Below are 12,705 nucleotides of genomic sequence, written 5' to 3'. Positions count from 1 at the left end.
CTCTTAAAAATCCTCTCGGAATTGTTCAACCTTTGCCCGCAGCAGTAACACTGCTGGCCTCTGATCTTTTTAATTATTTGCTGACACACAGCATCACTGTGCTGCTCCACAACTCTGTCCATCCTCCATTTCTCATCTGCCTGTTTTCTCTCATCCCTCCACCTTCCCCCCACTCTTTCTTTCAGCGTCTGCTTTGTGCAAATGTCATGCAACACTCTCTAATATCTGTCGTGCTGGTGGTGAGGGGTGTATGAAAGACTTATTAAAGTGTGTCCACGCACATCTGTCACAGTCTGAATGATGCAGATAAAATAGATGATTTTACATAAGGTCTAAATGAAATGTAGTGATGTGCACAGAAAAACACAGTGGCATGTTTCAGTGACACCACTCCATTTCTCTGTGAGTTATTTTAATGTGTGTCTTTTTTTCATACTGTTTTCTAGATATTACTATAACAAGAGGATCCTTCATAAGACCAAGGGCAAGAGGTTCACCTATAAGTTCAACTTCAACAAACTGGTTTTGGTCAACTACCCTTTCATTGACATGGGCTCTAGTGGTAAGCCTAGATGGACTTGCACAGGTTTTTTTGCCTCTGTGAGCTTAAATACCTCGTAATCCCTGAAAAGGATGGCATGATTATGCTGGATTACACTAGAGAATGTTGTGTATTATTTCTCAGACTCCCTTGAATCTTCATTCTCTTTTTTCTGTGACGTTTCCAGGAAGTAGCGTTCCTCAGAGCGCCCCTCCTGTCCCAACTGGTGCGGGGACTCATTTCCGCTTCCCTCCTTCCACTCCCTCTGAGGTCCTCTCCCCCAACGAGGACCTGCGCAGTCCCGGAGGCATGTTCAGCTCGGTGGCCCGGCGGATGGCCCGTGGTTCTGTTAGTGACTGCAGCGATGGCACTTCAGTCAATTCAGAGATTGAGGATGGTAACACGGGAGCTGGTGAGGACAGGGGAGAAAGAGGTGTGAGTGGAGGTGGGGGACCTGGTGGAGGAGGAGGCTACAGGAGCATCATCCATCCTCGTCTTTCTCATGAAGCTCTTTTCCGCATGTATGGCGCACCAGGTAACCCTGCTGGCCACCCTGGTTCCCGTGGCGCCGCAGGTCATCGTATTCCCCAGGAGCCCTTGTCCCCCTTCCCTGTGTCCCCTTTACCTGGACCCCCAGGAGCCAGCCTCTTAGCCCCTCCTCTGTCTCCAGCGCTGTCCATAACCCCAACATCCCACCTCCCTTACACTCCCTCACCCACACTTTCACCCATGTTGGGATCACACTTCTCTTTCAACCCAGAGGACATGAAGCGCTACCTGCAGGCCCACACCCAGTCGGTGTTCAACTACGGCCTGAGCCCCAGAGCTTTCCTCCAGTACCCCAACATCGTCATCCCCCAGCCTCACCGGCCCTCCACAGACAAGTCCGGTCTGACTTCAGAGAGGGGAGCCACAGAGAGAGCAGAAAGAGCCGCCACGGCTGGAGGGGGAGAAAGGGGAGGAGACCGACACCACCACCCACCTCTGGCTCACTCTGCCCACCACCACCCACAACCTCCTCACTCTGCCCACCCCCACCCCCATTCCCATCCCATGTATCACCCTCTCCATCTGGGAGAGGAGCCCCCACACATGTCCCCCTTCAAGTTCAAGCTGCAGCCGCCTCCACTGGGACGGAAGCAGAGAGAAGGACAGAGCCAGAGTAAACCCAGGCAGGGCTCGCTGTCCTCAGGGTCCGGGTCCATGTCCTCTACCTCTGGTCTGGGGTCTTCGCTGTCATTCGGCAGTGACCTGAGCTCCGCCAGCGGCTCGGGCGTCATCTCTGCCTCCTCCTCGACACAGTCTCTAAACAGTGCAGGACTCCCGAAGATAAAGGTATGAAATCTCACAACAGAAGTAGTCCTCTTCACAGAGACCTGATAACCGTGGCATGAATCCAGTCTTGTGCATTCTTCAGTCTGATTTATTCAAACAACCTAAATTACATGATCTTTGTTTTATCTGTCCTCACAGGTGGAGCCCATCTCTGACATAGAGTCAGAGGAAGAGGTTGAAGTGACGGACATCAGCGATGAAGACCCAGATGAAAGAGATCATGCTTTTGAGCTCTTCTCCCTGCGTCGCTCCAGACTTTCTAACCATCTCCACCTTTCTAACGGCACGGCCCCCTCCCAGGATCAGCCCCACGACGAGGATCTGGATGAGGACGTCTTCAAAGCTCCTGCGCCGCCTCCTCCTGGTTTAATGCCATTTTTCGCCGCGCACCACATACACTCCAGCGTACATCGCGGCCCGCCCATCCTTAAGAGCGAACCTGTTGAGCCAGGGGAGAGCAACACCCCCCCTTCTCTCACAGCGCCATCAGAGTCTACGCAGACCAAGTGCATCCCTCTCAAGCTGCGCTTCAAGAGACGCTGGAGCGAAGACCAGCGCATGGAAGCCTCCCAGGAGGAGTCGGATGACAAAAAAGTCCGACCAGAGGAGGAGAGGGGTAGAGAGAGACAAAGTAATGGATGTGTGGAGATGGAGGAGGATGGGACAGGCAGCGGAGAGGGGGACAGTCCTCCCCCATTAGCCTACGAGGGCTCGTTAACAACGCCACAGTCGTCTCACCGGAGGGCGAGCGCCGAGCTGCACCGTGCAGCAGCGCAGCTGTCTCTAGAGAATAAAGACTGCTGATGAAGCCCTCGGCTCAAGCACCACTGCTCTCCAGCAGTGCAGGGGGTGGGACAGGAGGATGGTTCCTCTGTGATCCCACTCCCACACTGACAAACTGGATTCCTGAAATCTCCAGTGACCCGAGAGCAGAGTCCAACACACACTCATAAAACTGACAGTCAGAGTCTTGTTGTCCGACCCAACATTAATCCTGGATCAGGGCTCCTCTGGAACTCGTCCTTGGGGAGGAGAGACTCAGTCACACCGAAAGTAAAATCAACTCCCACCTGGCCAGTGAAGCTCCAGATGCCCTGCTCCAGTAGCACAGCTCCCACATTCAGGACCCCTTTATAGGGGGGGCCGGATCAGCAGCCAGACGGATGACTCCTTCCTCAGGAGGAACACCCCCTCACAGCCCCGCAACTCATCCAGCACGATCACGTACAAACCCATGCAACTTTTCCTACAGGTCGACGGGACTTTTAAGTGCCTGCAACTAACCCTGAGAGCTCTGGAGCGACATGGAAGAGTGATGGAGGACACACTTGGATAACTCGTGAAATAATCAGTGGATACAAAGGAACTGATGAGTGGGGCTGCTGGGTGTTGTCAGACTCTTGAAACTGGCCCATTCCACTCAGGGAAACCTATCGCTGTACGTTTACTGGATCCATGCACACTGACAGCACAAGCCCATGAAAGAAAAAACTCACAAACGCTGAGGCTTCGACTCTTTGGGCTGCTGTTGTCTCAGAGCGTTAAACTTTTATGTAACCCTTCTTCTGTCTTTCTCCTGTCCTGCCCGTCCTTTCTCACACAGGCCACCTGTGGAACAATCACGACTCTGCTCACAGAAATAAAATAAACCCTGGGAGATGTGAGGAGAGGAAAAGAGAAGGATGAAGAGTTGCTGTTGGGGAATCATGAGGGAATGGGAGACAGCTTTGCTGGTCTTCTGACCTCACCTAACACGGCTTGTACATTTAAAACTGATTCTCGAGTCTCCGCTGCACCGAATCCCAAATCACCAGCTCAAGCTCGCCTAACAATCATAGATAGTGTTAAACTAAACCAGCAAGCACACACACACACACACACACAGCACTGCCATGGCAGCTCCTGTTCAGGCTGACTGGACCTCCAGCTCTCTTTGAAGAAACCATCAGGAGTCCCAAACCTCTAAAACACACACACACTGTCGCTGTGCGGCTTGTAAAATAATGCAGACTGAGCTCCAGTAACACACACGTGAAGAATATATCTATGAATTCTAAATAAAATGATTTAAGAAAGCTTACAAACATAGCGTTTTAATGATGTGACTGATTCAGGGTTTTTTTTTCGAAGTGGATTGTTTTGAGTGGACAGACGTGTCACTGCAGTTTACAGTCATGTGGGAGGACAGGATAACAAGAGTGGCGGGGGTCTTGTATATTTGTTTCATAGATAAACAGCTGAGGCCGGTCCACCAGAGCAGGACAGAGTCTCCCGTCTCTGACTCTAATGATTCAGACGAAGCGCCTCGCTCTGCTGCTGTTCACTTCGAGTTTTTCTTTCGCAGTAGCTCGCCCTTTCAGCGCTCTGTGTTTTTTTTTTTCTCTTCCTGTCTGCAGTCTCGCTCTGCTCAGCAGGGCCTGAGCGTCCTGGCTGCAGGCCGTCTCTCCAGGCTGGCTGCGCACGTGTGCATGTGTGTGTGTCAGCTCCTGGGTTATTAGTCATGTCCTGTACTTTCTCACAGGCCAGTCAGGTTGAAGCTTCAAAGTCCAGCTCAGCTGAGAGAAAGGTTTAATCATTACCGGAAGATAGGAGGAGACCCTGTCCTGATGCACACCACCCCCTCGTCCTCCCCCATCTGAATCTATGCACATTCACAAACAAACAAACAAACAGTTTGTGTCAGTTTTTAACATCCTGCATCTCAGGCTTCTGATTGGCTGGTGGAGCCGTGTTGATGTAGAGCAGCAAACTGTGACATAGATGCTCCGCAGACCATTTGTGTGCCTGAGCTGATCACATTTCCTCATCAGAACACCCCCCCCCCCCCCCCCAGGACTGCAGCTTGTCACAACATGCACACTCACACACACACTCTTACACACCCACCAGGTCCTACGTCTGTATTTGAACTGACAGCTGCCTTAACTCCGTAATCTCGGCGACGGACTCCAGTCTTAGCTGCTCTCTTGCTCGCCCTGCTGAACTGTTTTATTTTTCTCTCTCTCGCTCCGTTTCGGACCTCGTCCGGATTAATTCGAGTCAGATTGCGCTCTCTCATCTCGTTACAGGTCTCAACTGTCAAACGGCACAAAAAGAATAAAGTTTTATTGGTTTGTTTTCAAGACGTCAACAGAAAGTTGTTCTTATGGTTGTCACTGAGTGATTTAACTCCACCTGGCATTCTTTTTATTCCATGACTCGGCTAGATGTTGCTTTTTATCTTGTGTTTGTCACATCAGACCCCCCCCCCCCCCCCCTCCTCCCTCTTTCTTTTCAAACTTCATTCCCTGTTTTAGCCCCCTCGGCTCAAAAAGCAGCTTTTAGTTTTCTCAAATGTAACATAAAGATAACATTAATTTGATGAAGACAGAAACTAGAACTGAGCAGGGAGGGTGAGGATTTTATTTGACTTTTATTGTTTGTTTTTGTCTTGTAATGTTATTTTATTTTATATTGTTACTTTTTTGGCTCTCTTTTTCTTTCTTGTATATTTTTTGGAAAGTGGGGGGGCTGTATCATTTTTAAAAGACAAAACAATGTGTTGTTTTAACTGTGTAAAAATCTATTTTTCCCTCTTTCAGTCTGTTCTCTCAGCTCTTCTCCCCTCAGAGCAGTTACATAACGCTCAAACGGGGAGAAGAGTTAATACTCTGATGTAACAATGAATTTCTCTGCTTCTTTCATGTTTTTTTTTTTTTCAAACTTGTAATTAAGTTGTAATCAGGGTTAATTAAAACCAGTTAAAACCCAATATGATTATCTTTGTTTGTTTTTCTATCCTACATCCATATTCATCATGAGACACGGCAGTTTTATGATCCGGTTATTAGTAAACAAAGTGTTTACCCTCTGACTTTTTGTCCCGTCTGTATTGAGCCGGCGCACGTGTGGGAAGTATTTTAGTGTTTAAAGATGGCAACGAGTTAAAAAAGGAACAATAAAGTACTTTAATCTTTAAAAAGTGATGAGAGGAATTGTGAGATCAACTAGTAACGGTGTAAAAAATAAAAGTTTCTGATTTAAGACGCGTTGTGAACGACTCTCAGCTACTACCGCTTGAGGATTTTGCAGACTCCTTTGTGTTTTTTAAGATCAGTGAGACGTGGCGGCCATCTTGAACTGGGTTGGCTGTAGACAAATGCCTCGTGAGTATTTTTTGACGGTTTCATTAAAACCAGTGGTTCATGAGGTATTTTGCTAACGGCTAAACGCAGGCAAATATAAAATCATCATTCCTGATCATTTCAAAGCAGCATAGGTTTACTAATTACTGTAGTCCATCGCTCTTTCGCAGTTTTTCAACGTAAGATTGTACACGACACACGTTTGTCAACTTTAATATTACTCACGTGATTGGGACAAAAATATATACTTTGGACAGGCGCTGCCATTTTGTAGTTTTCTTTCATTAAGCCTATACTGTAGGGGTGCACCTGATTTCCTTAATTTTGGGAAATCGGCTGATACTTGCATGAGAAACTGATTTTACAGGTTTTTGTAGTTTTAACAACAATTGTCTGAACGCAATTTATATTTTAGAGCATGGCCAGTTAAAACAAGTTTGTATTGTTTCTAGGATATTGTTCAAGGGTATGTTTTTCAATAAAATAATGTTGAAAAATTGAAGGTGCATTGTGACCTTATAACACCTGACAGTGTCGCTTAGAAAACAAAATCTGTATCGGCCAAAATCAGAATCGGCAGGTCAGGCTTTTTAGAAAACTGCAATTGGTGCACCACTAATAACGCCAGTCAAAAGAACTACACTACCCAGAAGCCAACAGTGCTTCCGACCACTGCTTTCTGCTGAAATGGAGGGAAAGTTTAGCAATGCAAGATGTAACGATTTATCTGTGAAGCTCACAACTGGCAGGAAAGTTACAAACAATCCTGAAGCTCAGTTATCTACGCGCACATCCACCTGGACGGGGGCGGTGGGCTTCGTCGCTGCAGGGTAGGTCCACAGAACCGAGCCCGACTGGAACCGAGCTGGTGAGTAAAATTTTAAGTACTGTACAGTACAGTACGTATGTTGCTTCAATGACGTAGGTTTAAGAGTTTTGAACAATGCAAGAGTGTGGAAAAGGTTTATAAAGGCTTAATATATATATAAATACTAAAATAAACGTTCCTACTTTACGGTTTTTCACCTACCGCGGTGGTGTCCGGAATGTAACCCCCGCGCTAATCGAGGGACTGCTGTACTGTTTGTACACAGAGAAGTTAAATCCTTCACTTTCTCTGCACCTTCCTGCTCCTCTGAACACAGTTCAGGACGATTCAGTGCCTCGAAGAACACAAAAGACCTTTTTTCTCTGAATCTTCTTTTTGTTCCAGTAAAATTATACAAAAAGAGGCCAAAGCTCCTCAGTAATATTAGAAGTTGATGAGTTTAATGTTCGGCTCGTGTTCAGATTATCGGCTGCGTGCAGGGAGGTGGTGTCTCTTGCTCTATTCGTTCAGCTCTTTGTGAGTTTTTAGCTACAAACTTTCTTCTTCCACCTCACCTGTCGCTCAACTACCAGCTCTAATAATAACAGGTGAAGTTTTTTTTTCTGTGCTGCAGCACAGGTTTATAAATAACTGACATATAGGGACAGAAACTTTGTATTTTAGGTGGAAAACATGATCATTTGTTTTAAGGTGAATAATTTAACTTAAGCAGATTCAAAGGACATCCAAGAAAAGATGTTCCTTAAAGTTTTGTCTAAAACATCGGCCATGAAAAAAGATACAAACCCGTTTATTTATTTTTTTACATTAATGTTTGAGTACAAAGTTCTGAATATATTTGAGCGTGCCTTCAACAATGTTTAAAAAAAAAATTGTTAATTTATTCTGAGAACCTTTAAAACAGCATTTATGACATTTAATCAAATGTATTTAAATATTTTCAATGATTTAACAATTCCCTCTGCAGATTTCAAAACGGGGATTTTCAACTGGTGGGTCACAAACCCGTCTTCTTTGGGTCGTGGGCCTTCGCCTGCCTGTAAAATAATGTCAAGAAATAAATTCAGATTGTTACAGCAGCCGAACAGTTACTGCTTGAATAAGCAGGTGAATAATATTACTATTGTTTGTTGTATATTCAGCAGGTGAGTACTCACATAAAGCTGTATATTTTGAGTATTTTTGAAAGTACTTCTCTAGTTAAAAAAAAATAAAAAATGTTTCGGAGTTTGTTTTAAAAAAAAAAGGCTGAAGTTTATTGAAGAGTTTTGGTTTTAAATCAAATGCGGCTAATTGAGCATAAAAAGTAGCATTTCCTTCTGTCATTGCCACACGTTTAGTGGCTTTAGTTTATCATTAAACATGTTGTTTTTTTTGGTGTGTGTGTGTGTGTGTTCTATTCTACGACCTCACATTTAAGCAAGTCCATCCTTTCAGGCAATAAAGCTGAAAACGTTTCCTCGGTTTGGGTCACGGCTCGTCTTTGTGGGGTGATGGTGGGTCACAAGGCCGGAGGAGTAAAGAATCACTGCTTTAGAGAACATTCACAACCAATTTTAATTTCATTTGTTAAAGTTTTCCTCTGGGTTACTAATTTCTCAAACTTTAACTATTCTCTGAAATCTATCTAAAAATCAAGTTTAGCCCTTTAATTCTTAAAGTCTCTTTCATGGAAACGTTGTGTTTCATCAGTCGTTTGATCCACCATTTACCAGTTACACACCATTTCTAGAATTTGCCCCTCGGGGTGGCTGCATGTTGGAGCAGCTCTTTTACTTTCATTCTGAGTTATTGCTTTTAAAACTTTAATTCCACTTTTTTTTTTTTTTCCTGGATGTAAATTGCTTTTTTCAGATGATTGTTTCCTCTGGTATCAGATGCTGCGCAGCTGGAAGGATTTTTACTGAAACCTTTTTACTTTTGGGCATTTGTTATGATGCGTAACCATGGCAACAAGGTGGTTTTTTTTTAACAACCAGGAGCAGCTGATTAACATCTCAAAGCTCAAAGACTTCAACTACAGCCCCAAATCTCAAATGAGTTGAAAAGGAGGTGCCGTGGATGAATCCCCGTCAACCTGGCGGCGGTTCTCAAGTGCCTGACCACCGAGATCCTGGAGCTGGTGAGAAACTCTGCTCGTGACAGTGGGAGGACCGGGATCATCTCCCGGCACCTTCAGCTGTCTGTCCGTGGTGATGAGAAGCTCGACAGACTGCTGGGAGCAGTGACCATCGCTCAGGGAGGAATTCTGCCTGGCATTCGGGCCAGCCCGCTGGATCTGACAGCAAGCTGGATCTGGGTGGACGGATCGGCATCTGTGCCCTGATTCTTCAGCTTCACTGCAGGAGAACGTTCCTGCCCACAGCTATCAGCATCTAACAACTCTTGAATGAAACCAGGATGATACAACGACACTTAATTTCCCTCTGGGATTAATAAAGTATTTTTGATTTGATGTGAATTTACAGGAGTCTGACATTTCTGCTCCTCATGATTCCTTCTGAATGAGACACACACACACACACAGGTCACACACATGTAGAGCCATCAGAAGAAAAGCACTTTGTCTGCAGAGCTGCTCGCCCACACACTGTTCACCCATTTACCTTTTTAACGTGACGTCTGCACGGCTGCTGCGTCGAAGGAACGTGGATGGAGGAGGAGGAGGAGAGAGCGAAGAGTTGCTGTCCTTAAAACATTCATTTTAGACCGAATCAAAAAGAACGCAGTGGAAACTCAAACTGGTTTGACTCAGAATATTAATACATGCAAAGAAGATGATGGAGTAAAGTTTTAAAACTCATTTAATTAAACTGTAAGGAAAATATTCTACTTAAATGTCATCATTTTCTTGTTCAGAATATATTGATCAGTTTATGAAAGAGAAACCGGTTTGATTTTTTTTTTTTTTACTTCCAAAAAACATTTAAAATAACTTTTTGTATTTTATCTCGTTTAGCATGTGAAATTCTGCAGCAATTTTTATATATTTTACTAACACGGGCAGTTTATTGTTTAAAGCAGTGGCTCTCAACCCCCTCGGGTCCGCGAGCCGGTGCTTAGGGGTCTGCCAAATTTTTTTTAAACAAAATTAAATATAAATATATATATATATATATATATATATGAACAAGAAAATTATGAAATTTAAGTAGAATGTTTTCTCTACAGTCTAAATAAATGAGTTTTATAACTTTACTCCATCATCATCTTTGCATGTCTTACTATTCAGAGTCCAGTCAGTTTGAGTTTTCACTGCGTTCTTTTTGATTCTGTCTAAAATTAATGTTTTACAAGTGAGACCTGTTTAGACAGACAAAAAAGTAATGAAAGTGACATATGTTTAGGATTTGGAGGCAAAAAAAAAAAAATCATAACAGACTCTCGCTCCTTGGCCGAGGACAGATAGCCTGAAATTGAAAAAAACACCCCCCACATGAGCACAATATGATGCAGACATTCTGCAGGGGAGGGGAGACAAGAAGGGCAGTGAGCTGTTACTGTTAATTTACTCAAAACTGTAATTTTTGAAAGTTGAAATTATTTTTTTTGTTAATTGTGTCTTGAATGAAAAATACCCCATGTTTAAAAGTATAAAAATTGTATTAACACTATTAAAGAACAGGTCTTTTAAATATTTATTCTACACAAATATTTCCATTGCATTAAAGAGACATATTGCAAAAAAATAAATTAATAAACATGAGTTAAGAGGGTGTCCCTGAAACTTTTTCTCCACTGTGAGGGGACCCTGAACCCAACAAGTTTGATAACCTCTGATTTAAAGAAGTAAATTTATGGTGACAAAGACTCTCTGTAACAACTGAAGCCATCTTTTAGGCAGATTATCTGGCAGCTCTCATTTATTTCCAAATCCATCTTGATTCGATGAAAAGATGCTTATTTGTGTTCTCAAGAGGTGCTCGTCCTCTTTACGACGGCTTTTAACTCACAGACGTCACATAAACCTGAAACTAAACACATCTCAAACAGCCTTTCAGACTTTGGCTGGTACCTCACACAACGATGCAGTGATGACAACACACAACACTTTCACTTTACTGTGCAAAATACAAGCCAGACTAAAACAAGGAGCAAGCTGTGAGAAACTTTGACCTTGACAGCTGATGCAGTATATCCTTTATCATTTTATCTCAATGTATTGCTAAAAGATTTGTTTGAAAGCAGTTTGTGGGCTGAAATGTTGCAGGGAGCGCTCTGGTTCTGGTGTTTTGTATTTAAGACTGACCCACAAGGCTCGGTTCTCATATAATGTGAAGCGTTTGATACCGCTGAAACAGGATTTGTGTCTGTCAGAGTTCAGGGATTAACGACTTGGTTGCAAAACTTTACTTGCACAGTGTGAACTGTCATTGCTTGAAGTTTGTTTTGAAGAGGACTCTCAGCTACTACCACACCAAACTTAAACTCAATATCTATAAAGCTGGCTGAGCTATAGCCCTTTTTGTATTTGTTAAGTTTGCTTGTCTTTGGTGGCCATCTCGATCGGGGTTGTCTCCAAAAGTTAAACAGTTGTCAACGTACATCCATTGATTGTTTTCTGAGCATTTCATTAAAATCTGCCAAGTGGTTCATGAGATATTTTGCTAACAGACAGAGTTGACTGTATATAATTATTGGCAACGTTTTAAACAAAGATCTTGCGCAGTCTCCTAGCACTAAGAAGATGTGTTAGAGATCAATCTCAGTTACCTCCACACCTAACTTTAAGTCATTACCTGTAAAATCAGATGAGTTAAAGCCATTTTTATGTTTTATAAGATCAGATGTTGTGGCAGCCATCTTGAATCAGGTTGACTCAAAACCTTAAACAGTTGTAGATGTTCATTCAATGATAACTTCTAGCAAATGCCATTAAAATCCATCCAGTGGCTCATGATATATTTTGCTAACAGACAGGCCAAAATATTATCACCTTTCTTTGCAGGGATAGACATTGAACCTGCTTTAAGTGTTAGCGTGGGAGGGGTGTGTTTGGTTTTGGCCTTGCACAGGTTTGCTCCGTGTGTGTGTGTGCGTGCACTGCTGCTGCACCATCCAGGCGCTCCATCGTATCCAGAGGAGCTCCATCAGAGTCACACCACAGGGGCCCCGGAGCCCCCTGGGCCACTTCCCTCCTCTTCCTCTGAAGCACCTCGCTTTCACAGAAACCGGCACAGAGCTTCCTCTGCGCTCCACATTTAACTTCAGCCTGTGCACATGGTGCATAGCAAGAACCCATTCTGAGCCCCACCACCCCACCCCCAACCAAACACACACACCAACAAGTGCTGCACCCTCTGAGAGCATTACCGTACGGTAACACTGAGGCCTGCTGTAAGGTCACCACATCCTCCACCATACGGAGAAAGGCCGCACCGCAGCGGAGCGAGGCCGTCTCTCAGCGGTGGAGCTTCATCTCACTCAGAGCAGACGAGTGTAAACACACACTCATGTGGTTAGTTTGAAACTCCCGTAACCTGCGTTTCCTTTTCCTCCTTCCTTCCAAGCTGCTCGTCGACTTCTTCAGACATGCACGCGTTATTGTGACTTTATCCACAAACTGAAACATCTGCGACTTCTGACTGGAAAGGGAGATTAAAGGATCTATAAAACTGTTGTTGTTGTTGTTGTTGTTGTTGTTGTTGTTGTTGTTGTTGTTGTTGTTGAACTTTAATTGAAGCCAGGTGAACTTTTCTCTCTGTGGTCATTTTACATAAAATGTCTCCCCCTGCTGTTGAAAAGCTGCAACAACACCACATGTTTAATGTGATCCAGTTCGTTCTCCTGTTTTAGGAGAATCCTCATTTTTGTTTGCTCATTCAATCACGAGATGAGATGCTATACTTTGTTGTTGTTGTTGTACGGTTTTGCCC

At 44.1% G+C, this 12,705-nt stretch overlaps 1 protein-coding gene across 1 annotated transcript in view; it reads left to right on the top strand.

Moving 5' to 3' along the window:
- Window positions 1-4,700, top strand: part of erfl3 (Ets2 repressor factor like 3) — a 51,098-nt gene extending 46,398 nt beyond the window's left edge. Inside the window, exons 3-5 of the mRNA XM_037676200.1 lie at window positions 447-562; window positions 729-1,876; window positions 2,015-4,700. Coding sequence (XP_037532128.1) covers window positions 447-562; window positions 729-1,876; window positions 2,015-2,680 — 1,930 coding nt within the window. The 3' untranslated portion in view covers window positions 2,681-4,700. The remainder of the gene's footprint in view (window positions 1-446; window positions 563-728; window positions 1,877-2,014) is intronic.
- The last annotated feature ends 8,005 nt before the right edge of the window (window positions 4,701-12,705 follow it).

This window comes from Nematolebias whitei, chromosome 5 (assembly GCF_014905685.2).
Source record: "Nematolebias whitei isolate Nwh7 chromosome 5, NemWhi1, whole genome shotgun sequence".
NCBI classification, from domain to species: domain Eukaryota; kingdom Metazoa; phylum Chordata; class Actinopteri; order Cyprinodontiformes; family Rivulidae; genus Nematolebias; species Nematolebias whitei.
Note: the sequence above shows the minus strand (reverse complement) of the source record. Positions and strands in the feature narration are given on the sequence as shown.